We start from the raw sequence: 27,589 nt of genomic DNA on the forward strand, positions 1-27,589 counted from the left end.
GACGATGAAGTACTGGATAGGGATCAACGCCAGAGGAAAAGAACCATGATGTGGAAGCTACTGCTCCAATCCCATGTCCGTCATTACAGATTTTACGTGAGTTGACCAAAGCATGCTTTTGAACTCCAATTTTCCCAACAAGGCTCAAATCAATCTTGAATTGTTGATCTTTAGGACGTAGATCAAGGATTTTGGCTGCTGATGCTTCAGGGCTGGGAGCATGACAAATGCACAATCCAGCACCCCCTTCTCTTACATGCCATCCTCATTCCCGTGGTGCCATCGCAGCCGTTGGTTGAAACGGTGACGATGCGGGCTTGGGTTTATCCAATAGCCGTAATGATGATATAAATGATAAAAACAACTATTTTTATTAGTAAATGTTGTTAACAGGTATAATTCCTCTTTGTATACTTTAGGGATCAGAAGCTCGAAGGCTGTGTCTTCAAAACGAGAAACGAGCCAAGTGCTCACTTTGAGACTCCAGAAGCTCAACCCTGGGCTACGTCCGGCTCACACCCCTCCATTTCTTCGTCCGCAAACTCGGCTGAAGAAAAGATCGACAGCTCGAGATCGACTTGCCGTGGCTGTAGTGCATCTACTAAGGAGAGACGATGTTTGAGCTGGAAGCACCTTTCCTTATGTTTCGTTTTTCCTTTACAATGATTTGTTTTTTTCCCTTAGGTATCAGGCTCTTGTCCAAAAGCACTGAATGGTTTCATCCTCCTTCCGCAGGAGTAGTGGACGTGACGCAGGCACGCATTTAAGGCTCGGACACTCTACCTCCTTCTACTGTATGCCGACGAGGTGAACTTGGAAAAGACTTAGTCTTTGGATCAACTCACCACCTTTCCCGATGATAAAGGTCATGAAGTACAAATACCTGGGAGTTCAGCTCCACCATCAGCCCACGTGGATGGACCCAAAGGCATCGCAACCGCAATCGAGCCCATGCAGACTTGGCGCATTTTCCAACGTCCGATCGCAGCATCCGACGGCTGAGAGCCGCCCATTGGCCTTGTGGCTGGTATCCATGGGACCCAAACATGTGGCGCGTGTTTGCGCACAAAAATCTTACCATGCTATGCTCATCCTTTTATCAATGGGACGTCATTACTTGATGCGGATCTCCACAGTCCATCTTGATATCTCCTTGACACCGAGGTTTGGCGAGCAGCCTAAAAAGGATGCTTTGCACGACGTGATTTCATTGCTAGAGACAGAAGAATCGATCTCAATCAATCTTTGCCAGGCATGAATCTACAATAATTAAAAAATAATGTTCTTGAGTAGATTGGGCTGGTTGGCGAGGAGGAGTTTTGACAGGTGCAAGACGCGCTGCTGAGAAACGAGGCTTACTTTCACTAGCCCTCAATATATCACCGTCGCCTTCCAAAAGAACTGTTTCGCCGACCTGTAGTGAGAAGACTGATAAGAAAAATGACATAATTTAGTATGGTTTGCATCTGTTCCGGACTGTGCCTCAGGCGTAGATGGCTGTGGGCGAGAGTGATGGACGAGCCTCAGTGCAGACGCTGCGATAGAATCAATCAGTCAAGAAAAATCGTCAGCACCAAAGTTTTCTAGCCAACCAAGATCTTCCAGGAATGCATACTGTCAGATTCCAATGGACGCAATGGCGAATTAGATGCTGGCAAGGTGATGCGGCAAGTGATAAAGGTAGATTAGCATTTGTGCTTCAACATATGGAACTTGGCTAGAAGGAGGTACTTCAGAAGGAAGGTGCCTTCAAAAACACCAAGTGCTTTAAAGGACCTTGCATGGGTGAGAGAGTGAAGGTCCTTTAGCCAAGGCAATGGAAAAGGTATGGATGATGGTGAGGATGCTATCAATGAAGGTTCTAATGGAGATGATGGATTTGGAGGGGTGTTTATGGTGGTGGCAAAACTTTTATTTCATCTGGAAATTGATATAAAAGACTTATACTCAATATAAAATGTTTACAATCACATGTCAAGCACTTCAATAAAATTATAGCCTTTTATACCCAGCCAAGCCTCAGTCTCTCTCCCTGGCAATGATGTGATCTCCTCTTCCACTGTATATTTGATTCCATTACCATGTTCTTTTGGTTGGTTCTCCACATTGCTGCCAACACACCATCAAGGCCGCGATCTCATCTTGTAGATACAATTTTAAACGGTTTAGGGCAAAGTTTATATTAAACCAAAAAACAAGCATATTCCTCTGTTACACGCTTCGTTTCTTGAGCGACTTGAGGTGCACATTGAGCTCGGTGGTGTTGATGAACGAATCCTTGGTGATCTCGAACGAATCGTACCTGAGGAACATCTCCGCCACGAACTGCATCGTGATGAGCTCCGCGACATCCTTGGCGGGGCACTGCTTGTTGCTGGAGGCCGGCGATTCGGTCTCCCGCCCGTTGGACCAGACGAGGTACGGCAACACCGCCTTGCCGCGCTCCCCCAGGAACCTATCGGCCACGAACTTGTGCGGCTCCTCGAAGACCTCTGGATCGCGCATCACGAAGTACTGGTGCCCGCCCAGGAGCTCGCCCTTCTTGATCTGGAACGCGGCGTCGTGGGACTCGATCACCATGTCCTCGCGCGCGCGGCCATACATGTAGAAGATCGAGGGCGTGAGCCGCAGGGTCTCGAGCACGGTGGATCGCAGCAGCGGCATCTCCAGGAGCGCCTGGGTGGTGATATTCACGCCCTCTTCTCCCTGGGCGCGGTTCTTGTGCACAGCCGATCGCACCTCCGCAGCGATCTTGGCCTGGAAATCCTCGCCCAGCAAGCCCAGGTAGTAGATGAGCGCCGGGATCATCTTGTGCAGGCCGAGGCGCGCATTGATCCCCAGGATGAGGATGAGCTGGTGGACAGTCTCCTCGCGATCCAGCCCATACTTCTTCTCCGCGAGATCCAGCGCCTCGGTGGCGTGCGTCCGGTAGAAATTCGCGAGCGCCTTGTACTGCTTCTTCACGAGAAACGGTGGCAGCCGGAAGGTGTGGAACAGCAGCTCCTCCAAGAAGTGTGGAAGCGGTGTGTGAGCGATCCCGGCGAAGTTTACCCCCGTCCATAGCTGGTATGTGTCCCGGAACTTCGGTCCCAGGCTCGCCGGCCCCGGCTCCGCGGGATCTTTGTGGACGATGGTGCGCAGCAAGAACCTGGTGATCATCGCGTCCGACGAGGCGAACACCTCCGCTTTGCCCGACTTGGCGATGCGCTCCTCCCAGGATCCGGCGGTCTCGGCGAAGACTTTGTTATACTCCGGGATGATCCGCGAGGAGTTTACGTGGAGGAGCTCGAAGATGAGGTCCTTGTAGGCGGTGTGCTTGGCCTCGGAGGTGTCCAGGTATGGGAGGACCCGGTAGCCGCCGGTGAAGGCCAGGTTGGGGATGTAGGGGCCGAGCAGGGTGTCCGACTTGTCCACCTTGGAGTTGTCCAGGAGGACCGAGAAGCTCTTCTGGTCGAGCAGGATGATCCCGCGGGAGTCCGGGTAGCCAGGAGGCCCCGGGGAGTAGTTCACGCGGAAGACGGTGCTCTTGTGCTGCTCCATCCGGATGCGGAAGAACTCGGTGTCTCCCTGGAACCAGTAGAAGTCGAGGCGGTCCTTGACGGCTCCCAGGACCGGCAAGCCATAGCTTCCAGGTACTTCTTTCAGTGGCTTGCTTGGCTTCGATGGATCTGATGGCGCTGCTGCTGCTGGCTTAGACATCGACATTGGTAGCGGGGAGACCGAGCAGAGGTTGCTGCAATGCATTTTTTCGCTTGTCAACCGAAGTGGATCGAGAGATCTAAAGAGATTAAGCGCTTACCTGTGGAGGCGATATTTTTTGGGGCGAAATCAAGGTAGTGGAGTGATTTAATATATAGTCGTCTTTCTTGACTTTAGCCTGTAGCTCTTATGGCACAGTAGTGGCCAACTTCAAGTTTACCTCCTCGCAATTGTTTAACAAGCCACTGTTTCCTCGGGAAGCGAACAGACAATCTTACAGTGAGGAGTTAACTTCTTGTTTTGTCGCAAGTTTTGTACTAACAAGAGTGCTGCCGATTTTCCAGGATCCAGATCCAGCAGCCGTGCCGCCGCCGCTCGTCCTCTTTGCGCGTCTCCGTAGCTCACCCAAGCACCCAGCAAGTACGTCCAGTCCACAACGTCGGCCGCGAAAGGCATGGTTTCCACGAGCTCTTGGCAGGAATCGAGGTAGCCGGACCGGGCGAGCGCGTCCACCATGCAGGAGTAGTGCTGCTTCGACGCTCCCAGGCCAAAGTCGGCTCTCATCGAGACGAAGTGATGCCTCCCCTCGGCGGGCTTGCCGTGGTGGCTGCAAGCGATCAGGACCGACACGAAACAAGCGGGGTCTGGTTTCAGAGCCGCTGCCTTCATGGCGTCGAATGTTTGGAAAGGTAACGAGCTTCGGGGGTCGTCGTTGCTGCTGCAGCTGTTGTGGGCGGCGAGCATTGCGCTCCAGAGCACTAGATCTTGATCTGGGCTCGTGTCAAACATCTTCTTGGATCGCCTGAAATCTCCTTTCTGGGCAAACGCCGCAAGCATTACGGTCCGTGAGACGACGTCGTGCTCTGGCATTCCTTTGTAGAAAGTGTTGGCCATGGCTGAAAGAGACTGGGATTTTTGCGCCGCTAACAACGATGTCCACGAGACGAGATCCCTCTCAGGCATATTATCAAACGTTTGTTTGGCATCCTCCACATGCCCATCTTGGGCATACAGAGAAAGCATAGAGTTCCAAGTTAGGAGATTCTTCGATGGCATCTCCTCGTAAATCTGTCGAGCTCTTTGCGTAAACCTGTGCCTTGTAAAAGCTGATATCATGGTATTACAAGTGATGAGATCTAACTCTGGAATAGAATCAAACAACTTCGTTGCATCGTTAATATGCCCCAACTGGTTGTATACTCCTAAGAGTGTGTTCCATGACACCAGATCACACACGGGCATGTTGTTGAGAATGGTTTGAGCGTATTCGAGATTCCCTGCTTCTACACAAGCCGAAAGCATTGCGTTACATGAGCAAAGATTCCTTTGAGGCATGCTATCAAACAAAACTCGGGCTTCTCTGAAATCACCAGCTTGGGCATATGCAGTGAGCATCAGAGAGTACGTGACTAGATCCCATTCAGGCATACGCAAAAGAATTCTGTTGATTTCTGTCACAAGAAAATGACTCGAAATTCCGTTTAAGAAAGCATTCCAGACCGTGATAGTTCTCTCCGGCATGCTCTCGAATGCGTGCATGGCCTTTGCAATGTACCGAGCTTTGGCATATCCAGACACAAGTGATGTCCACGAGAGAAGATTCCACTCGGGCATCCCATAGAACATACGCTCTGCTTCGACAACATTTCCTGATTCTATTAACATTTCAACCATGACAGCCGAAGAATCCAAGTCTAATGCCGGCATGCTCTCCAGCATTTGTTTTGCCTCTAAAATATGCCCTGATTGGGCATATGCTACTAAAACAGCAGATGCCAGTTTTAGATCTACGTGAGACACATTTTCAAGCAACGTTTGAGCGTCCTCAAACAGATCTACTTGAAACAGCATTGTGATCATAACCGTGTACAAAACGAGGTTGTGCTCCGGCACCATATTAAAAATCTTCTTTGCACCTTCGACATGCCGGGCTTGAGCATATGCTGTTAAGATTGACATCCAAGAGAACAAATCCCTCTCTGGCATAGCATAAAACGCGTCTTTAGCACATTCAAGAGAGGCAGAACATACACACACGCCAAGAAAAATGTTGTAAGACAACCAGTTCCGCTGCGGCATTTCTAGGAAAAACTCTCTTGCGAGCTGTAAGTCCCCGGCACGCGCGATGGCGGTAAGTGCTGTAGTCCAAGACAGCAAATCCCTTTCCGGCATCTCGTTGAAAAGAAGCATAAACCCATCAAGGGGAGTGTTTTGAGCAAAAGCAGCGAGCGCGGAGTTCCAGCAAACGAGATCTCGGAGTGGCACGCCATCAAACATTACTTTCGCTTGATCCAAATCCCTCCTTTTGGCAAATGCCGTGATCATCCTCGTCCACAGCACGAGATCCGGCTCAGGATGTTTGTCAAAAAGTGCCTTGGCATGATCGGTGTGGCCTGATTGAGTGTAGGCGTTGATCATGAAATCCCACGTAAAGATCGAACACCTCGAGTGAATCGTGTCGAAAATCTCTCGCGCGGCATCGATGCCGCCACAATTGACGTACATTTCCACAAGCTTTTCCTGCAAGAAGACGTCGTTGGCTGCCGCAGCTGGCGATCGGAGACTCCGGTCGATGATCTTCGCCTCAGAGTAGCTTGTGCATCGAGAAATCGTCTCCAGCCACTGCCCTCTACTGATCATCAATCAATCAAAATGCCCAAGAAATACTTCGATTAGGTCAAAGTATTTGGGACAAAATGTTTACTCTCAGGGTTTTCCTGGAGGGAGAGGAGAAGCCGCGCTGCGATGGCGAGGAGGAGATCGAGCAGCGCGTAGCAATCTTTCGAGGCGCTGTGCATCTCTTTCGCGATGTTTTCGAGAGACCTGGCATTTCCTTTGGCAGCCTGCCGGTACGCTCCTATCTTGTGTTCCCTGGCTTAAAAATCCCCCTAGTTCGTGTGGCAGGACGAGCGCAGCGAGAATCTGTGCGTCCTTGGCGTCCCCAGCGCGATCGAGCCCGCTGAATTCTTCCAGATTGCGAGCTCTTTCTCGGACAAGATCGAAAAACTCCAATGCATCAGGTTTGAGGGAAAATGAATGCCTTCTTTGCGTTTACCTTTGTGAAGTTTAGTGTTTCCAATCTTCCAGGAATGATACAAGCCAGACTATGGTGCTCCAATTCGACTCTCAAAGCTCCGCTGATGCGTTCTACCATTCTTTCGATGTGGATCTTCTTCCATTGAAGGTGATACATGTAGTTTGCTTGAGTTCACGCTTGCTGACCTTTCCTCCTTGTTTGATAGAATGCCATTTGCCACGTACTATACACAACGGATGTCTACTTCACGAATTCCTTACAAGACGCATGCGAAGCTCCTCCTGGATTGACAGAAATCCCGACTTGCACATTTTGTCTCCGTGAGTGTTTCAAAAACTAGAAAGAATTTGACACTGTTTTGCTTGCAGAGCGGCTTGACGAGCACATAAGCGGCGTTCCTGCGAGAAAAGTTGACTCTTTTGATCCGCGAAACTCCTCTTGCTTAGTTCGTATGCTACTCGTTTTCACTGTGTGCTTATACACCGCTAAGTTCTTGGCAGGTCTGCTGGTACAGTCTTCAATCGGAGAATACGACGTGCTCCGTTTGTCCCACGAGTGAGAACCTTTGGGTCTGTGTGATATGCGGTTTCGTAGGCTGCGGAAGGTATTCGATCATACGCTTCAAACCAATGACTCTCTTTTTTTTCGTTCTTCCTTTCACTAGGTACAAGGAAGGCCACGCTATAAGGCACTGGAAGGAGACCAGGCACTGCTGTTCGCTAGAGCTCGAGAGCCAGAGAGTGTGGGACTACGTGGGGGACAACTACGTACACCGCTTTATCCTGTCTAAAACAGATGGAAACTTGATGGAGCTAATGGCTCCCTCGAGCGATGAATGCAGCGGCTGTGAGTGTAGCGGTGGTTCTGACGCGTTTGAACGTTCGTGCGACACCAAGCTCGACAGTGTACGTCATGTTTCGTTTCGTGTTTTGCTCGTCATGTGAAAACGCAACCGGTTGACTTGCAGCTAAAGAAGGAATACGAAATCCTCCAGGCCAAACAGTTGGAAAGCCAGAGCAAAGTAAGTGTTCTCGCAGAATCTTAAAAAGCTAGCGCATTTTTTCTTCCAGTACTATGAGGGACGACTCGTCCAGATTGTGGAGGAGCAAGAATATGAAATAGCCTCCGCGATTGAGAGGCAAGCGTCGGCTCGGCTGCACAAGCTCCAGCTGAGGCTGGATAAAGCGGAAAAGGAGAAGAACTTCCTTACTCAGGTTACGTTTTGTCATACCACACTCCGCCTTGATCTTAACACTCGCCGTGTGCTACAGCTGAACCAGTGCCTCGCTGATAACCAAAAGAAATGGGAGAACAAGTGCCATGACTTGGAGGAAAGGTGAGTTTTTATTTCCATGTTCCAGCAAGCTATAATCCAGGGACACCCTCGCAGGGGATCGGCAACATTGAAACTTAAGGATCAAAGAATTGCAGAGCTTGAGGAACAGGTCGGTAGCTCTTGTGAAAATGTGGTAAAAAAAAAAAAATCGCGTTAATCAACTCTTGTTCCTGCAGATGCAAAGCCTGATAAAGCAATTGGAGTAGCATGCTTTGTTAATCAATGTATAAACGTTCCAAGGATTAAGATAATAGTAGATTCGTGCTATTATCTTTAAACATGACCTAGACTAAGTTTATCTACAAAAACTTTTACTTTGGTTGTCCCGGGCATGACGACAAAGTTTTTGGTATTTCTTTTTTTCTAGGCTAAGGCAATACATTCGCGGCGATGGAAGGAAATGGGGGCGAGATGAATGCCAAGCCCGTGGAGGTGATCCAGCTATGGACGGGGCCGAGATCGCTGAGTACAAGCCTCATGTACTCCTTCGCGCAGGTGGAGATCTAGATTTCTTGAGCTTGCTTTGCTCCCGTGAGTAATTTCGCGATATTTATCATCGCTGTGATGCCAGCGAGACGATACCGAGGTGCTGGATGAGCCGCTCTATGCGCATTACCTGCGCGTCAGCGGCGCGGAGAGGCCATATCGGGACGAGCTCTTGACGGAAATGGTGAGAAGTTCGCCTCTTCTTTCTTCTTGGAGCCCCTTATTTCGAAGTTTGGTGTGAGTAGGAGTCGGATGGGAGCAAAGTCGTGGAGGCGATCTTCGGTCCATGCAAGATGAAGTATCGCTTCTGCAAGGTACGAGAAAGCTCACTCCTTGTGAGCATCCACCGATCCAATTCGCTCGAGTTTCTTGCAGCAAATGGCCAAATTCCGGACACCTTGTCTCACAGATGACATTCTCAAGGGGAAGCATGTCATTCTTATCAGAGATCCGCTGGCGATTCTCGTAAGTTCCTCGTACAATGAATGTTTGAGGTCGGTGTCTCACGCTTCGTGTTTGTGTACAGCCTTCTTTCGATGATGTTGTTCCCGCGACTCTCAAGGATCTCCAATGGTCGTCGCTTCTCAGTATGTACAGTGACCTCCAAAGCATTGGAGAAAGTCCACCCGTGATTGACGCGTCAGACCTTCAAAAGGATCCCGAGGTATGACTTCCACGTTTCTCACAGATTATCATTGGTGCTCTCTTTTTCTTTTCTATCTTCCACGCTTCTCACAGATTACTATTGGTGCTCTCTTTTGCTTTTCTATCTACAGGGCGTTCTACGAGCTTTGTGCGCGGCACTTGGCATGGACTTCCAACATGCCATGCTCAAGTAACTTGGATCTTTCTTTTCTCTAGTTTTTTCTTTTGGTTGACTCAAACTGTGAAACTTTTAGGTGGAATGCTGGTCCCAAACCAGAGGATGGGATGTGGGCAAAGTGGTGGTATAGCTCTGTTCACAGGTCTACGGAATTCTCGCCATTGCCGCTCCATCCACGAAAGGTCTGTATTTACCTTTGAGAGATCCTGTCTAAGTATACTGGATATTTCTTCGTTCTTTTGCAGCCTTTCCCAAAGGCTTTATATACACTCTTGGAGGAATGCCGACCAATTTATAAGATGCTTAAGCGGCATGCTTTGCAGCCACAGGCACCCGAGGCTCCACCATTGCCGGTGCCGTCCAACAAGAATATCTTTGCCTGGGTCGGAGACGAGATAGTTCCCCGAGATGACGCTAAGGTACAAACCTCTTTTCTAACCTGGAGCTTCTTTTGTTTAGATTCTCGTCCTATCAGGTTTCTGTGTTTGATTCTATCGTGCAAGGTGGAGACGGTGTCTGGGAAGGGCTCCGCATTTACAAAGGGAAGGTTTTCAAGCTGGGGGAGCATTTAGACAGGTTAGAGAATTTCTTTTTCTTTCGAATTTGACATCCATGCTTGAACAGGTTGTTTGATTCGGCCAAGGCGATGGCATTCACAAACCTTCCGAGCCGTGACTTTGTAAGAAACCTTGTTCGAGACTCGGATTACTAACGCGTGAGTTTGCAGGTGAAACGAGCCTTGTTTTCGACATTGATTATAAACGGGATGTTTGACAACGCTCACGTTCGTCTCACACTGACAAGAGGAATGAAGGTTTTTTTTCTTGCTTTTGAAATATTAGGAGGCTGTAAACACGTACGCAGTGCTTTTGTATAGGTTACGTCTGGAATGAGTCCTGCATTCAACTTGTATGGCTGCACACTTCTAGGTACGAATTTTCTCGACATACAAATACTTAATTGACAGGAGATTCTTCCAGTTGTCGCTGAATGGAAGCCACCGGTGTATGACAATAGTGGAGGCATTCGATTAATCACTGCTTCAACCCGTAGAAACTCTCCAAACGTAAGTAAGGTCGTCGGGTTTTGGTTTTTTTAACTTCTGTTGCGTCCCTTGTTGTAAACAGTGCCTAGATTCGAAGATTCACCATAACAATCTCATCAACAACATACTTGCGAAGGTCTGTTTCTCTGTGATGTCCTTTTCGAAGATTCACGCATAGCGTTTTTCATAGGTGGAGGGAAACACTGCTGGTGTGGACGATGCTATAATGCTCGACTGCGACGGCTTTGTGTCTGAAACAAATGCTACAAACATAGTTAAGCTGGGAAAACGATTTGCGATTCTAGATTCTTATCGTTTCTGTTTGACAGTTCATGGTGAAAAAGGGACGTGTTTTGACGCCCTCGGTGGATTACTGCTTACCAGGAATCACACGAGAAACCGTAACAACTTTCCAACTGAGCTTCCCATCTCATTAACTCGTTGACTCTCCTTGTCCAGGTTATTGAGCTCGTGAAACAAGAAAAAATCGCAATGATCGAGAGAAGGATTTCATTGACAGAGTTTCACACAGCAGACGAGGTAGCTTTAGTAAACCCGTCATCATCTAGATGGACTTAAGAGTTGTGTTCTTCCAACGCTATAGGTGTGGACAACAGGAACAATGGGAGAGATCACACCGGTATTTTGCTAGCTTTCCATATCCTTTCATGTGTGAATTTGCAAAACTCCTGATGATCCAGGTCATAGAGATCGATGGCCGACAAATTGGAAGCTCACGTCGCATTACCTCGAGGATCCAAGCCGCTTATAAAGCTCTCACAGACAAAGAAGGCGAGCCCATCCCTTGCAAGTGAGAGATAGCCAAGTACCATGTATTTCTTTTCTCAAGCCACCTTCTCGGTGACTTTAGTCTCGCTTCTCACCGTCTGAAAAGGCCACTTCCTCAGTGGCTTTGGTTTGTTAATCTAAGCTTAAACTGTGGGTTTAATTGCCTTTTCTTGTTCCATATAAATAGACCTTTTAAGCCTCGACTGAAAAGATTGGCAGCGATGGAGAGCGTGCCCAAGAAGGCTAAAGGTAACAGTAACGTGATCAAGAAGGGAAAGAACACGAAGAGGCAGTGAGAGGAGGAGGGACAAGCAGGAAGTAATGGCCATCCCAAAGAAAAGTCTGAGCAGCAAGGTAGCATGTAAAATTGATGAGTTAGATATCACTTAGCATCAAGATTTCTATAACTTCTGGCCGCGACCGACATCCAAGCTATTGATACGGGACTACCTCCACTGCGCTAGAGCTCAAGAGCTTTACAGGCTCACCCAAGAGCTCTACTGCATCCAGGAAAGAATAAATTGCTACGATCATGATGAGAGGAACGCCCAGCTCTTGGTGGTGATTGGCAAGACAAAATGCCACATGATAAGGTAACTCAAGGACTTTTGCAGCTCTAGAAGATGCACGGGAGACAAGGTCTGATATAGGGTTCAAGTCAAAGAAGGCAAAAACTTTTGCATTCTATTCAAGTACAAGTTTGATAAGACGAGAGTGAGCACGATCTGGGAGATGTCCAAGGAGATCCATGCCCAAAATTGCATGAGGAAGACAAATAACATGATTCAAGAGACCCTCTCCTATATATCACTGGGAATGGTTACTTCTCTCCAATCCTTCTGAAGAGCAATCACTATTGATCTAAATTAGTGTATTTATTGATTGTAAGAACATTAGAACCTTTGTAATACAAACCTTTCAATGTATCAAAATGGAGAGTATGAAATTTCCTCATCTCTATCTTTCTGTGTTTTGCTTTTTAATCTTACCTTCAACTAAAAGGACCATGCTATAACAAATGGCTCCTTTGAGCAATGTAAGTAGTTTCCTGCTTTGTCATTAATTAAAAGTTATAATTGTTTCTAATTAGCTAGTGTAGCTAATTGATCCTTTTGGTCAAAATAGACATTTAGTCTAGTGCTATGATTCTTGCTTTAGTTGCCAGAGGTTACAAGTTTGATTCTTTGGAGTTCCCCTATCTTCTATTCTAAAATGATGTGATCCTCTTGCATGCCCAAATGAAAAGAAAATATGAAGTTTCTTACGTCAAAAGTGAAAGCTAGTGAATGCCAATCCATTGTAAGGAAAGGGTCCCTAGATTAAAGCTAGATTAAAATATGGAAAAAAAACTCACCTAATCTCACCTCTATTTTCCCATTTATTCTGTTCTTCCTGGCTAAGTCGAACAGTTACAAAGGTAAGATTGTCAAGTGTATAGATTTTGCTAGAGCTCATTTTAGATATCTTTGTATAGGAGCTCAAACTTGAAACTCTGTCTGTCAGTAATGGATAATTGATAATGAGCTTTCTGTGCATGGCACCTTTGTAAATGGTCTGGTAATTATAATACCTTTATAATGTCAATGAAATCTGGTTTGCTGTGGAAGGCACTAATCAATTTGGTATGATCAGGTGTTCCAGGCAAATAAACAATTGGTAAACAAATTGAGTATAATTGGCAACCTTCTCAAAAAAGTGATTACTTTGAACTTTATAAAAAAAATTCATGGATAATTAAAAATTTATTTATTTTAATGAGAATATATTATATTATTATTTTATATAATACCGTTTTATAATTAATTGAAAAAATGATAAATTTTTTAAAGAGAAAATTTGTAATTTTTATAGAAGTTATTCTTGCCTACCCAATGTTAGTATCAATATGAACTCTAGCAAGGGATCCATTGGGATTAAAGCAAGTTGAAAGGGTGTCACTTAAGAATGTAATGTCCAAAGTTGGGTTGGTTGATATAGTAATTAAGTATTCCAAGAGTGTTTACCATTGATTATAAGAACACAACAATCCTATAATTGAAACTAACATAACAGAATGTATCAAAATGGAGAATAAAAAATAGTGTGAATGACAAAAGATATTTTTAGTTGCTGAATGGTTCAGAAACTAATAAAGGGTTAAACAATATTGATCTTTTGCCATTGTGACAGTAAAAAAAGAATATCTAAAAAAAAAATTATATACAATTAACTTTTGATACCCATAATCACATTTGTGTAATTTTTGGTTTTTTAACTTATATTGTGTCCCTTGTTATAAACAATGAATAGATTTGAAGATTCACCATAACAATCTCATAAACAAGATACTTCAGAAACTTAAGCAAAGCTGTTTTCTCTGTGATGTCCTTTTCAATGATTTGTCTTTCAGCATAGCAGACTCAAGGGCTGCCAAAGTGGCAAAGAAAGACCAAGGCAAGGAAGGACAAAGAGATCGCACAGAAAAATGCTACAAAAATATTTAAGATGGCAAACCGATTTGTGAATCTAGATTTACATCATTTCTCCTGTTTGACAGTTCATGGTGAAAAAGGGACGTGTTTTGACACCCTCGCCAGATTACTGCTGACCATAACATCTTCATTAACAGAGTTTCACACAGCAGATGACGTATCATCTAGATGGAACATTCTTCCAATGCTATAGGTGTGGACAACGGGAACAATGGGAGAGCTCACACTGGTTCTTGGTGAGTTTTGCCATCACATAATTTCTTGAAAAGGCTTAAACCATGGGTTCCGTGAATTGCCTTTTCTTGCTTTATCTAAATAGACCCTTTAGGTTTGACGAAAAGGATTATCAGCTGGACAAGAAGGCCAAAGCTCATAGCGTGGCAGCGATGGAGAGCGCCAAAGGTAACAGCGACGCGATCAAGAAGGTAAAGAACACGAAGAGGCAGCGAGAGGAGGAAGGACAAGCGGCCAGGGCCCCAAAGAGAAAGCGCCTTGGGATCCCAAAGAAAAATCAGGTAGCATGTAACATTGATGGGTTAGATATCACTTGGCATCAAGATTTCCATGACTTCTGGCCGCGACCAACGTCCAAGCTACTGACACCGGACTACCTCCACTGCGCTGGAGCTCAAGAGCTTTACAGGCTCCTCACCCAGGAGCTCTACTGCATCCAGGAGAGAAGAGATTGCAACGATCATGACAAGAGGAACGCCCAGCTCTTGGTGGTAATTGGCGGGACGAAATGCCACATGATGAGGCGACTTGAGGACCTGTGTAACTCTAAAAGATGCAGGGAAGAAAAGGTCTGGTATGGGGTTCAAATCAAAGAAGGTGGAAACTTTTGCACGCTATTCAAGTACAAGTTTGATGGGATGAGAGCGAGAATGATCCGGGAGATGTCCAAGGAAATCCATGCCCAAAACTGCGTGAAGAAGACAAACAACACAATCCAAGAGATCCTGTCCCATATCACGGGGAATGGTTACTTCTCTCCAATCCGTGTGGAAAGCGTCCACCATTGATCTAAAACAGTGTATTTAATGACTATCAAAATGGAGAACAAAAAATAGTGTGTTATTTCTCGTCTCTCTCTCTCTCGATCGATCGACATTGTCAAAGCATGTTTCGCTTCTTAAATTCCTGGTGCATCGCTTCACCAATCTTGGCTGGTGATTCTACAACCGTGACTCCCGCAGCTTTCAGTGTTTTGATTTTGTCCTGGGCCGTGCCTTTGCCTCCCGAGATTATAGCTGCAAGGAACACACCATTTATCTTTTATGCTTGAGATTTCAAGCTTACCTCCAGCGTGACCCATTCGACGCCCAGGCGGGGCTGTCAATCCTGCAATGAAGGACACTACAGGCTTTTCCGTCCCACTCTCCTGCAAGAGTTTCCTCCTCAAGTTATGTCCAAGGCGTTATACAAATTAAGAGATCGAGTTTCACCTTGATAAATTGCGCAGCATCCTCTTCCGCGGTTCCACCGATCTCTCCAATCAAAATAATGCCTGGCAAAGCGGAAAGGACTTGAACCGACACTCGCAGCGTAAATAAGAGAGCGTAATACCTTCCGTTTGTGAGTCCTGGACAAAACGCTCCAAACAGTCCACGAAATTCGTTCCGTTGAATGGATCGCCTCCGATCCCAACGCAGGTCGACTGGCCCAGACCAACAGCAGTCGTTTGAAAAACCTGCAAAAGAAGAAAAGAGAAAAGCAAAGGATGTCACATAAGCTAACTCTGATAAAACGAGAAAATGTTTCAGTACCGCTTCGTAAGTCAGTGTACCGGACCGAGAAACAATGCCAATGCGACCCGGCTTGTGGATGTATCCCGGCATGATTCCGATCTTACACTCTCCAGGCTTGATGATCCCAGGGCAGTTTGGTCCGATCAAGCGCGTCTTGCTCTGGGATTTCATGGCAGACTTCACCTTAACCTGTCATGCTCTGGGATTTCATGGCAGACTTCACCTTAACCTGTCAAAAGAAAGTATACTCAGAACTTAGAAAAGATAAACTTTCAAAGTTATATCTAGAGCACTCCAAGCTCTAGAGAAGAAACTTAGAAGTCCTAGAGAATAAAACTTAGAGCTTTAAGTCAATCATAGCACCATACAAAACATTTTGCTTTACAGCCCCCTGTGTGTGGGTGGTCCTTGCTACGCATTTCATGATCGACCATTCAAAGCTTGTGGTGGTCTAGAGAAGATTTGTAAAATCTCTTTACAGCCTTTAAAAATCTCTCGCTCACAGAGATTTCCTCACAGTCCAGCGCCAACAAAGAGGCCAGAGAGCTCAGGAGTAGTAGAATAGCAGTAGAGCAAGAGCATCCCCAGCCCCAGCCCCAGCTCAAGGGCCAGGCAGCCAACAAAGCTCTGTGGCCTCTTTGGACACTGTGAAGGCCATGGTTTTAATTGCAAGTTTGTCCTTCTTGGAAGAAAGAAAAAAAAGGAGAAAAAAAAGAAGAAGAAGAAGAAGAAGCAAAGATCTCCCCAGCCAGCAGTAGTGGAGGAGTGATTTGAGTGAGTGTAGTGAATGGTGGTTGCTTTCTTCTCCAATTTGACACGAGCCCAGATCAAGATCTAGTGCTCTGGAGCGCAATGCTCGCCGCCCACAACAGCTGCAGCAGCAACGACGACCCCCGGAGCTCGTTACCTTTCCAAAAATTCGACGATCCCACCCGGAGAGGCACACTGCTTCAACCCGTAGAAACTCTCCAAACGTAAGTAAGGACATCACAGAAAAACAGACCTTCGCAAGTATGTTGTTGATGAGATTGTTATGGTGAATCTTCGAATCTAGGCACTGTTTACAACAAAGGGACGCAACATAAGTTAAAAAGTTAAGCTGGGAAAACGATTTGCGATTCTAGATTCTTATCGTTTCTTCTGTTTGACAGTTCATGGTGAAAAAGGGACGTGTTTTGACGCCCTCGGCGGATTACTGCTTACCAGGAATCACACGAGAAACCGTAACAACTTTCCAACTGAGCTTCTCATCTCACTAACTCCTTGACTCTCCTTGTCCAGGTTATTGAGCTCGTGAAACAAGAAAAAATCGCAATGATCGAGAGAAGGATTTCATTGACAGAGTTTCACACAGCAGACGAGGTAGCTTTAGTAAACCCGTCATCATCTAGATTGACTTAAGAGTTGTGTTCTTCCAACGCTATAGGTGTGGACAACGGGAACAATGGGAGAGCTCACACTGGTATTTACTAGCTTTCCATATCCTTTCATGTGTGAATTTGCAAAACTCCTGATGATCTAGGTCATAGAGATCGATGGCCGACGAATTGGAAGCTCACGTCGCGAGGATCCAAGCCGCTTATAAAGCTCTCACAGACAAAGAAGGTGAGCCCATCCCTTGCAAGTGAGAGATAGCCAAGTACCATGTATTTCTTTTCTCTCGGTGACTTTGAAAAGGTCAGTGGCTTTGGTTTGTTAATTTAAGCTTAAACTGTGGGTTTAATTGGTGAAAAGATTGGAGAGAAGGCTAAAGGTAACAGTAACGTGATCAAGAAGGGAAAGAACACAAAGTGGCAGCAAGAGGAGGAGGGACAAGTAGGAAGTAATAGCCATCCCAAAGAAAAGTCTGAGCAGCAAGGAGATTGATGAGTTAGATATCACTTAGCATCAAGATTTCTATAACTTCTGGCCACGACCGATGTCCAAGCTATTGACACCAGACTACCTCCACTGTGCTGGAGCTCTACTGCATCCAAGAGAGAAGAGATCGCGACGATGATGATGAGAGGAATGCTCAGCTCTTGGTGGTGATTGGCGGGACAAAATGCTACATGATGAGGCAACTCGAGGACCTTTGCAACTCTAGAAGATGCACGGGAGACAAGGTCTGGTATGGGGTTCAAATCAAAGAAGGCAAAAACTTTTGCATGCTATTCAAGTAAAAGTTTGATAGGACGAGAGCAAGCATGATCTGGGAGATGTCCAAGCAAATCCATGCCCAAAATTGCATGAAGAAGACAAATAACATGATTCAAGAAATCCTCTCCCATATATCATTGAGAATGGTTACTTCTGTCCAATCTTTATGGAGAGCATTCACTATTGATCTAAATCAGTGTATTTATTGATTGTAAGAACATTAAAACCTAGCCATGTTCGCCATAGCCATGTTTGCCAACACTGCCACTGGATCGAGGCCCACAGGCCCGACCACTAAGTCCCACGGTCCTCTGGGACTTCCTCACCACTTGACTGTATCCTTAGTCACTACACTAGAGGATTACTCCTCTTCCTTTCCACAATCTGGGCCTTTGGGACAACATTTCGGAATACTGTGGCCCTACGCGGGCCTCATGGGTACTCTCCCCGCCTTCTGCCTTTGGGTGCTCTAGCCATGGGCTTAGAGCGAGGTTTTGTTGAGCCACGCCAGGTATCCAAGTAGGTAGTGCCACCCACACTTGGACTGGGAGCATCGGCCAGTCGATCTCCCAAAGAAACTAGAGTCGGCTCTTGAACACTGCACCAAGCTACCCCGCTTGTTGGTCCGTATTCACTTTAGTCTTGGACTTCCCAATGGTCAGTTCATCACCCAACACTAGGTATGGCCTTCCTAGGCCAAACTAGCCTTTCCTGGGCCAAACTAGCCTTTCCTGGGCCAAACTAGCCTTTTCTGGCCAAACTGACTCCACTGGGCTCCAACCCCCACACTCTCCCTACTATACTTTTGGAACCCCCTACAGCCGCCCCCCCCCCCTCCCCTGCCCAAGGGACGATCGCTTTGGGCATTCACCCAACTGCTTGTATTAGTATTCAAACTCGAACTCGAACTCGGTCTCAATCCCGGTTTCGGACTCGGACTCAGACTCGGTCTCGATCTCAGTCTCAATCTCGGTCTTGGTTCCATCTCGGACTCCATCTCGGGTTTCATCTCGGACTCCATCTCGGGTCCATCTCGGACTCCATCCCGGGTCCATCTCAGACTCCATTTCGGACTCCATCTTAGACTCCATCTCGGGTCCATCTCGGACTCCATCTCGGACTCCATCTCGGACTCCATTTTGGACTCTGTCTTGGGTCTATCTCGGATCCATCTCAGACACTTCCACGTGTCATGTGTTGGTCCTTTTTGGGTCCCTTTTTGGAGCCTTGCTTATTGGTTGCCTCATGCTCGCTTGTCGAGCACTTTGTTGGGAGTTCCACTCCCGCTCTCGACCTTCTAAGTCAGAGCTTTTAGTCCAAACGTGTTACGCTCATTTGGCTTTTGCTTCAGCCACTACCATGTGGCACCCTTTCTGGCTCCACTTTGGGGCCTAGGGATTTTGTGTCTCACAAATCCACCACCCATAGACGAAGTTCGATGTCCTCATCGAACGATAAACTATTTTATAAAGTAATATCAACTTGTATTACCATTTCCATCCTTGGCCCCTCACCAATATTCGTCAATGGTTTGATATTGAAGGCTTGCCATGCCTTGCCCATCCTCTAAGGAGGATAGTCTCTCCAACTTAGAGACTGATTAGACCACTTGTAGTGGTTCTCTCCTTTTATTGGTTTAGTTCTCGCTAAACCTGTTAAAGATATCGTCTATATCTCAATCCTGCTACTTCTCAAGTAGTCTCAGTTTCCATCGACATAACCTTTGCACTTTGGAACATTTACTTTTGACTTCTTGAAGTCAATTTCCTAGGTGTCTCCGACACCTTGCATTGCACATATTGTGCAAGTCCACTTCCCTATCCTAGGAAGTTTTTTACTTGAGGGCACCATCATCTTCTTTTCTGTTTTGTGCCACCCTTGGCACTATGTTCCAATTATCATCATTTGTGCCAGAGCTGTCCACAGCCCTATCCTTTGGTTACTTTGTTGCTCCTCACATGGAACTTTTACTTTGCCAAATTGGAGCACTTGGGAATCTATCCTTAGAAGTCCACTTCCTTTCCCGCAATCCATTAACATCAAACACATTAGTGTTCCTTGGCTAACCTTGCCATTTGGATTCCTCCCATTAAATTCCATGGCCCAAACTTGGCCACTAGTCTTTTGCTCCTATTCATTGATTGTTGCATCAAGCAACATACCTCCCTCCTTGAGGTATTCTTTTAGTTCCATGGCAAAGCTCCACTTCACCAAGTCTAGAGGGTGCTCACCCCTAGTAGGTCTCTTTAGCAACTTCTGCAATGGGCCCCTTCCACGGCCCAACATTGTGACCCTCCCATAGGTCCTTTCTAGAGACTACTTTCTTGAACTCACAATACCATTGTATCGTCATAGTTCATTTCCCTTAGGTGTCCTTCCCACTTGGTCATCTTGACCAAGCCACACCATTATCAATAGTTCAAATCAACGTTTTGAACTAGGAACTTTGTTCCTTAGCCTCACAAGGACCTCGTCCTTGTTTAGCCGTACGATCACCTAGTGATTTAATCTTGACACCTTAACAAGTTTGCCAATAGGTACTAGGTCTTCTAGACCTTTAACTTGTTGACCATGACCCTGGGGGCATCCCCCACATTTGGCGGTGCACCCAAGCCAGCCCTTCTGGCCAAGGATCCATAGCAACTAAGACTGGGTGTCCCCATCTCATTCACCACGTCCTCAGTGTTACTCGCACCAAAGTGTTCAAGTTAGATATGCTGAGCCACACTAAGCAATCTAACTGTGCATCATGACTCCGGAGCATCCCCCGCTTGGCGGTGTGCCCAAGCCAATCTCTTCACTGAGAGTCCATGACCACCGAAATATGAGTGTCCTCATATTCCAAACCATCACCACACCCTAGTGATTTGGGACTCGAACCCAAGCACTAAAGGGTCGGGACTCGAACCCAACCTCTGTGTAAGCTCCTGAGTTTGGACTTCCCGGGAGGTCACCCAACCCAGTACTATTCAAACCCAAGGACGCTTAACTCCAACTATCCCAAGACCCTTAACTGATTGGAAAAGGGGGTGCACTTTTATTCATAGGCCCTTTCCCTCTATATTTGAACCCCTATGGATCGTCTCTCAAGTCGTTCCCTTTGGTTGCTTACACTCTGTATATGCATCTACGGACGGCATCACCCAGGATGCCTGGCGTGACTCCCCACGCCGGTGCACCAACTTATACTTAAAGCGCGCTATAGATCACAGCTTAGGAACTTAATTCCTCCACACTGCTAAGTCCTCTCACTTGACACGTTTGTGATCATGCATGGACTCCTCCACACTTGGCCCCATGGCCCCCCTTTATGAAGTTATCACTTTCAATTAGGGTATTTGTTCCCCCGACTTGCCAATCTCGCTTGGCAAGTCCTTCAACCACCGTAACATGGTTCTTGCATAAGCGTGAAAGTCCTTGACCATCGACTTTCATTCAAAGCCCTCTCTTTGAACACTCAGGAACTACTTCCCTTCCCAAAGACGATTCTAGGTAGCTTAGTACCTAGAAAGGCCAAGTGTAAATGGTTCATGGAACGCATGAAACCAAAGTAGCGCAGCAAAAGTGTGGTCTTGAAACTTGCCAGGAGGCAAGGCTATCAAGGTTACCTTAAAGGGACTCTATCCCTTAGCTTGCCTAGGCCTCCCTTTTTGCAAGCTTTCTAGTTGCTATATAGTCTAACATGGACAATTCCATATTTTAGACTCTCTATAGCATCAAGGTTGCTAACAACAATACCCTCGAGCCCCCACTTGATTCTCCACTCCCAGCTGGCATAACCAACCTTGGTCATGCCCTTCGATTCCTACGGTTCGGTTCTATCCCCTTACTACTTGCTTTTGGCTTCACACCTTTCCTTCGGTCATTCTCCTCCAGACTAGGAGGATAGCTTCGCACTTTTTATCATGCTTTAGCAAGTATTCTTAGGGATGAACCTACCTGATAGCCTAAGGAGTGGTTCCTCAATCCAGGTATACTCATTTTATAATCCCACACACCGGGATTAACGTTGTTGCTCATGGGCCTTCACTAGCCTTGCCAAAATTCCATTTTTGGTTTTATCCAATTCGGGTAGACAGTTTTCTCCCGTCTCTGCAACCTTGGACATTTGGATAGCACCTTCTATCCATCATTCGCTAAGGATTTAGTCCCTTGGGCATTATCTATTGCCCTCGCGACACTAAATACCACCTCCTGGTGTTCCAGAGTGTTTGGGTGTCCCAATGATGGTCTCCTTGACAATGAATATTTCCTTTTACGACATTAACTCACTATATCGCAACATAAGCAATTTATCCCCTGTAAGGGTATATCTAACTTCTTTATGCCATTAAGAAGTCTTGAGTATCTATCTTCTACCTGTTTAACCAATTATCTTCACACCTCTTGCTTAGTTGCCCCATAGTTGTCAAGTCCTACAACTCATTACTTGGTGCTTCCACACCTCCATCATTATTTGGGTCACCATACTCTAACCACATGCCTTCTAGCTTAGGCCATGCCATTTCTGCTTCCGTTAGGATTCCCTTGGCAAGGGGTTCTTATGAACCCACCATCATAACCTCAAGGTATCACACCTTGGCACATTTGGTGTCTCCACACCATCAGCCCCACGAGCCTACCCTTATGACACTACTTATTAGTGTTTAGGTCTTTGCCAAGACCAATATAGTTGTTCCTCATACTAACTATTCGTTAGCACCACACCATAGTGTTTGCACCCAACTCTGGGCCAAAGTTGCTTTCTTCTGGGAACATTTTTCCCACAACTTTAGTATAGCACATTCTGCCATCAATGAGATACCTACTGTTCTCATACTTGGATCTTATGATCCTCCCCATACCTCATAGGGCTCCATACACCTCAGTCCAAATGTTTCAACCAATCCCTTAGGATTATTCCTTAACTCTTATTTGAGTCATCTAGCTTTTTGGACTTTATCATCCGACGACCCGTGATGTCCTACTTTTGAGGTGCTAACTCACTGGAATACAACTTCTTGTATTCAGGTCCTACTCGCAAGGACCATCTTTGCAAGTGTTACTCCGACACTTGTTTTGTTCTCTTGGGGCAACCTTTTGCCCCTTAAGACCACTTATCCATGTGATGAGAATACCAATTCATCCTCTGAGTACACCCCCAACTCCTTGGGTTGTTCTAGCATTTATTAAAGGTAGCCCCAGCTACCATTTCGAGGACTTGTGTCCTCTTCCGTATTTGACCTCCCATGGTCTTCAATTCCGGTCTCAAAGTTATGAGCACTAGCCTCAACTATATGAGGGTAATCTTATGACTCCTTTATTGTTTTGGAGTCTGCATCTTTCCCGTGATCCTAACTATAGTTGTTTACCCCAACTACATTAGCCTGTTTGCTGCGTCAAACGCTTATCTGTATCACATCCTCAACTCTTTGAGGAAACCCTTATACTGTTCCCAAGATCCCAAAGTCGTTCCATCATTGGCCCTTTTCTATCCACCACCTTGCCTACAAGTTCACACATGAACTGTAATGGAGAGCCATGTCTTCCCGACTTGCTACTCCTCAAGCATAAGCCCACTCCTAGGACCTTCCGATGCTAATATTAGTGGTGATATACTTCAGCACCAATAAAAGTCGGACTAAGGAACAGCTCTGATACCAAATTGTGAGCAACTAAATTTTTCCATTCTACTTTAGTCACTTAACCACACCTCCGACCACTTGGAGGAGTCTAAATCACAACCTCTATAAGTCCTATTTCGGGCTTGGGCTTGCTAGCCCCGAGAACAGCATCCCCGCCACTCAACCTTTGCACTAGGTCCAAGTGCTCCACTTGTCCGGTCCCATGACCGACACCCCAAGGTACCATCGACATATTAGTTTGTTACGCTAAGGCCATGCCCCTCCACCTTAGTCACACTGGGTGTCTAACACCACCTACATCACAGTCCCATCTCTCAAGGACATGGCCATCCATCCATGAGTGATCATTCTAGATCCACTCTTTAGCATCCTTAGGAGGCCCACAAACATGGGGATTAGCCTTCCCCAATATCCTTTTTCCAGTCCCCACCAAGCCCCTTTCTGCCCATAGCCATGTTTGCCAACATTGTCACTAGATCGAGGCCCACAGACCCGACCACTAAGTCCCACGGTCCTCTGGGACTTCCTCACCACCTGACTGTATCCTTGGGCACTACACCAGAGGATTACTCCTCTTCCTTTCCACAGTCTGGGCCTTTGGGACAACATTTCGGAATACCGTAGCCCTATGCGGGCCTCATGGGTACTCTCCCCGCCTTCCGCCTTTGGGTGCTCTAGCCATGGGCCTAGAGCAAGGTTCCGTTGAGCCACGCCAGGTATCCAAGTAGGTAGTGCCACCCACACTTGGACTGGGAGCATCGACCAATCGATCTCGTGGGGGAACTAGAGTCGGCTCTTGAACACTACACCAAGCTACCCCACTTGTCGGTCCATATTCACTCTAGTCTTGGACTTCCCAGTGGTCAGTTCATCACCCAACACTGGGTATGGCCTTCTTGGGCCAAACTAGCCTTTCCTATGCCAAACTGGCCTTTCCTAGCCAAACTGGCTCCATTGGGCTCTAACCCCCACACTCTCCCTACTATACTTTTGGAACCCCCTGCAGCCCCCACCCCCGCCCCCGCCCCCTGGGGACGATCACTTTGGGCTTTCACCCAACTGCCTATATTAGTATTCGGACTCGAACTCGGGTCCATCTCGGACTCCATCCCAGACTCCGTCTCGAGTCCATCTCAGACTCCATTTCAGACTCCATCTCGGGTCCATCTTGGACTCCATCTTAGTCCATCTCAAACTCCATCTCGAACTCCATTTCAGACTCCGTCTTGGGTCTATCTCGGATCCATCTTGGACATTTCCACGTGTCATGTGTTGGTCCTTTTTGGGTCCTTTTCTGGAGCCTTGCTTATTGGTTGTCTCGTGCTCGCTCCTCGAGCATTTTGTTGGGAGTTCCACTCCCGCTCTCGACCTTCGAAGTTGGAGCTTTTAGTCTAAATGTGTTACACTCGTTTGGCTTTCGCTTCGGCCACTACCATGTGGCACCCTTTCCGGCTCCACTTTGGGGCCTAGGGATTTTGTGTCTCACAGAAATCTTATTTGCTGTGGAAGGTATTAATCAATTTGGTACGATCAGGTGTTCCAGGCAAATAAACAACTGGTAAACAAATTGAGTATAATTGGCAATGACCCTTCTCAAAAAAGTGATTACTTTGAACTTTATAAATGTTTTTCATGGATAATTAAAAAAATTATTTTTCTAATGAGAATATATTATATTATTATTTTATATAATACCATTTTATAATCAATTGAAAAAAGGATAAATTTTTTAAATAGAAAATTTGTAATTTTTATAGAAATTATTCTTGCCTACCTAATGTCAGTATCAATATAAACTCTAGCAAGATATCCATTGGGATTAAAGCAAGTTGAAGGGGTGTCACTTAAGGATGTAGTATCCAAAGCTGGGTTAGTTGATATAGCGACTTGATATTCCAAGAGTGTTTATTATTGATTGTAAGAACATAACAATCCTATAATTGAAACCAACATAATAGAAGGTATCAAAATGGAGAATAAAAAATAATATGAATGACAAGAGATTTTTCTAGTTGTTGATGAATGGTTTATAATAATAATAGAAGCATTCATTAATCATTACTCCAACCTATAGAAACTTTCTAAATGTAAGTAAAGTTGTTAAATTTTTGTAGTGTATATGGTTTTCACATTTTATCCTATAGTGATTTACTATAAGATAACCATAAAGCAGAACCCAAGTTTAGGGTTATTGAAAAAAAAAATGAAGCCAAACCATTAAACATACAACTAATGAATAAAAGAATTGAAATGACTCCTAAGTGTTCAACCCAAAGAATGAAAGATAAAAATATAGAGTGACATCAGAATAGTTCTAAAGTATCCAACATCCTAATGCCAAAACAAAATAAAGTTAAACAAAATTTAGTGTTATTTTGATATATTGGTGGCTTATTGTGATGATATATATATAGGATAGACATATAAGCAAGAGCCAAACTACGCTTCAAGTTGGTCGGCTAACCTATTATCTCTACTATATATTTAGAACCCGTACATATTTTAGGCTTCTAAGTCAATCATGAAAACTTATTAAATATGAAATAATGTTAAATTGCAAATATAGACATGAGAACAACTTTACTATGTTTAATCTCTATATTCCACCTAACTAGCAAATCTAGATTTTTCCCATAAATAGCCAATAAGACCTAACTAAATTAACATATAGAGGAATGATAGTGAGAGTGCTTGACAATTATCACTTAGTGAGTATTGAGAGATCACACTTAATATCGCAAAAATTCCTACCACTAGCAAGTGTAAGTGAATATATGAGTTTCTCTAACTAAATTAAATATGCTTGACTAATAGCATTTAAGAATTTTGTTTTTATGCTCTTTTAACCAAGTGCACGTGAAGATTAATTTCAAACTAGTTTGGGCAAAAACTAATAAAGGGTTAAACTAATCTCTAGTCATAGTGATAGTAAAAGAAGAATATCTAAAAGGATTTATATATAATTAACTTTCAATACCCACAATTACATTTATGACATTTTTAGTTTTTTAACTTATATTGTGTCCCTTGTTGTAAAAAATGCATATAAAAAATGCATAGATTTGAAGATTCACCATAACAATCTCATAAACAAGATACTTCAGAAACTTAAGCACAGCTGTTTTCTCTATGATGTCCTTTTCAATGATTTGTCTTTCAGCATAGCAGACTCCAAGGGCTGCCAAAGTGGCAAAGATGGAGACCAAGGCAAAGATGGGCAAAGAGATCGCACAGAAAAATGCTACAAAAATAGTTAAGATGGCAAACCGATTTGTGAATCTAGATTTATATCGTTTCTTCTGTTTGACAGTTCATGGTGAAAAAGGGACGTGTTTTGACACCCCGCCAGATTACTGCTGACCATAACATCTTCATTAACGGAATTTCACACAGCAGACGAGGTATCATCTAGATGGAACATTCTTCCAATGCTATAGGTGTGGACAACGGGAACAATGGGAGAGCTCACACTGGTATTTTCTAGCTTTCCATATCATTTTCATCTGTGAATTTGCAAATTTCCTGATGATCCAGGTAATAGAGATTGATGGCCGACAAATTAGAAGGTCATGTCGCATCTTTCTTTTTTCAAGGCCACCTTCTTGGTGAGTTTTGCCATCACATAATTTCTTGAAAAGGCTTAAACTGTGGGTTCCGTGAATTGCCTTTTCTTGTTCCATATAAATAGACCCTTTAGGTTTGACGAAAAGGATTATCAGCGATGGAGAGCGTGGACAAGAAGGCCAAAGCTCCGATGGAGAGCGCCAAAGGTAACAGCGACGCGATCAAGAAGGGAAAGAACACGAAGAGGCAGCGAGAGGAGGAGGGACAAGCGGCCAGGGCCCCAAAGAGAAAGCGCCTCCAGGAAGTAGTGGCGAAGAAAAATCAGGTAGCATGTAACATTGATGGGTTAGATATCACTTGGCATCAAGATTTCCATGACTTCTGGCCGCGACCGACATCCAAGCTATTGACACCGGACTACCTCCACTGCGCTGGAGCTCAAGAGCTTTACAGGCTCCTCACCCAGGAGCTCTACTGCATCCAGGAGAGAAGAGATCACGATGATCATGACAAGAGGAATGCCCAGCTCTTAGTGGTGATTGGCGGGACGAGATGCCACATGATGAGGCGACTTGAGGACCTGTGTAACTCTAGAAGATGCACGGGAGATAAGGTCTGGTATGGGGTTCAAATCAAAGAAGGCGGAAACTTTTGCACGCTATTCAAGTACAAGTTTGATGGGATGAGAGCGAGAATGATCCGGGAGATGTCCAAGGAAATCCATGCCCAAAACTGCGTGAAGAAGACAAACAACACAATCCAAGAGATCCTGTCCCATATCACGGGGAATGGTTACTTCTCTCCAATCCGTGTGGAGAGCGTCCACCA

General features: G+C 45.5%; 5 protein-coding genes across 9 annotated transcripts; 2 read left to right on the forward strand and 3 right to left on the reverse strand.

Moving 5' to 3' along the window:
• Positions 1–2,149: 2,149 nt before the first annotated feature.
• LOC9632873 (allene oxide synthase) lies at positions 2,150–3,894 on the reverse strand. Its single transcript, XM_002967864.2, has 2 exons — positions 3,800–3,894; positions 2,150–3,733 (listed from the first exon to the last, which is right to left on the reverse strand). Exon 2 carries the CDS (start codon positions 3,703–3,705, stop codon positions 2,212–2,214), a length of 1,494 nt encoding a protein of 497 aa, XP_002967910.2. The 5' UTR covers positions 3,706–3,733; positions 3,800–3,894; the 3' UTR covers positions 2,150–2,211.
• A 39-nt stretch (positions 3,895–3,933) lies between these two features.
• Positions 3,934–6,339, reverse strand: LOC112345627 (putative pentatricopeptide repeat-containing protein At1g77010, mitochondrial). Its single transcript, XM_024672783.1, has one exon. It carries the CDS (start codon positions 6,337–6,339, stop codon positions 3,934–3,936), a length of 2,406 nt encoding a protein of 801 aa, XP_024528551.1.
• Positions 6,340–6,376: 37 nt separating this feature from the next.
• Positions 6,377–8,380, forward strand: LOC9630940 (BRCA1-associated protein). Of its 3 annotated transcripts, none has more exons than XM_024672491.1 (12): positions 6,377–6,548; positions 6,592–6,719; positions 6,787–6,883; positions 6,942–7,056; positions 7,105–7,181; positions 7,237–7,340; positions 7,401–7,641; positions 7,704–7,757; positions 7,807–7,950; positions 8,008–8,072; positions 8,127–8,181; positions 8,249–8,380. In XM_024672491.1, the coding sequence occupies exons 1-12, from the start codon at positions 6,396–6,398 to the stop codon at positions 8,276–8,278; spliced, it is 1,263 nt and encodes a 420-aa protein (XP_024528259.1). In that variant the 5' UTR covers positions 6,377–6,395; the 3' UTR covers positions 8,279–8,380. The 3 variants fall into 3 exon arrangements, with proteins under 3 accessions (XP_024528259.1, XP_002967647.1, XP_024528261.1); XM_002967601.2 differs by having other exon boundaries at positions 6,604–6,719; XM_024672493.1 differs by lacking the exon at positions 6,377–6,548 and having other exon boundaries at positions 6,624–6,719; positions 6,770–6,883.
• A 17-nt stretch (positions 8,381–8,397) lies between these two features.
• Positions 8,398–17,111, forward strand: LOC9632874 (branched-chain-amino-acid aminotransferase-like protein 2). Of its 3 annotated transcripts, XM_024672489.1 has the most exons (20): positions 8,398–8,567; positions 8,644–8,742; positions 8,804–8,872; positions 8,934–9,023; positions 9,085–9,222; positions 9,335–9,393; positions 9,458–9,563; positions 9,627–9,800; positions 9,857–9,957; positions 10,006–10,060; positions 10,109–10,195; positions 10,259–10,310; positions 10,362–10,447; positions 10,509–10,562; positions 10,617–10,700; positions 10,756–10,827; positions 10,886–10,966; positions 11,031–11,066; positions 11,128–11,180; positions 17,002–17,088. In XM_024672489.1, the coding sequence occupies exons 1-20, from the start codon at positions 8,463–8,465 to the stop codon at positions 17,060–17,062; spliced, it is 1,662 nt and encodes a 553-aa protein (XP_024528257.1). In that variant the 5' UTR covers positions 8,398–8,462; the 3' UTR covers positions 17,063–17,088. The 3 variants fall into 3 exon arrangements, with proteins under 3 accessions (XP_024528257.1, XP_024528258.1, XP_002967648.2); XM_024672490.1 differs by lacking the exons at positions 10,756–10,827; positions 10,886–10,966; positions 11,031–11,066; positions 11,128–11,180 and adding exons at positions 16,586–16,657; positions 16,716–16,796; positions 16,861–16,896 and having other exon boundaries at positions 16,957–17,111; XM_002967602.2 differs by lacking the exon at positions 17,002–17,088 and having other exon boundaries at positions 11,128–11,383.
• On the reverse strand, positions 14,740–15,648 carry LOC112345537 (succinate--CoA ligase [ADP-forming] subunit alpha, mitochondrial). Its single transcript, XM_024672494.1, has 5 exons — positions 15,453–15,648; positions 15,253–15,376; positions 15,132–15,193; positions 14,986–15,067; positions 14,740–14,936 (listed from the first exon to the last, which is right to left on the reverse strand). The coding sequence occupies exons 1-5, from the start codon at positions 15,603–15,605 to the stop codon at positions 14,800–14,802; spliced, it is 558 nt and encodes a 185-aa protein (XP_024528262.1). The 5' UTR covers positions 15,606–15,648; the 3' UTR covers positions 14,740–14,799.
• Positions 17,112–27,589: the final 10,478 nt, after the last annotated feature.

This window comes from Selaginella moellendorffii, unplaced genomic scaffold (assembly GCF_000143415.4).
Source record: "Selaginella moellendorffii unplaced genomic scaffold, v1.0 SELMOscaffold_9, whole genome shotgun sequence".
Classification (NCBI taxonomy): Eukaryota; Viridiplantae; Streptophyta; class Lycopodiopsida; order Selaginellales; family Selaginellaceae; genus Selaginella; species Selaginella moellendorffii.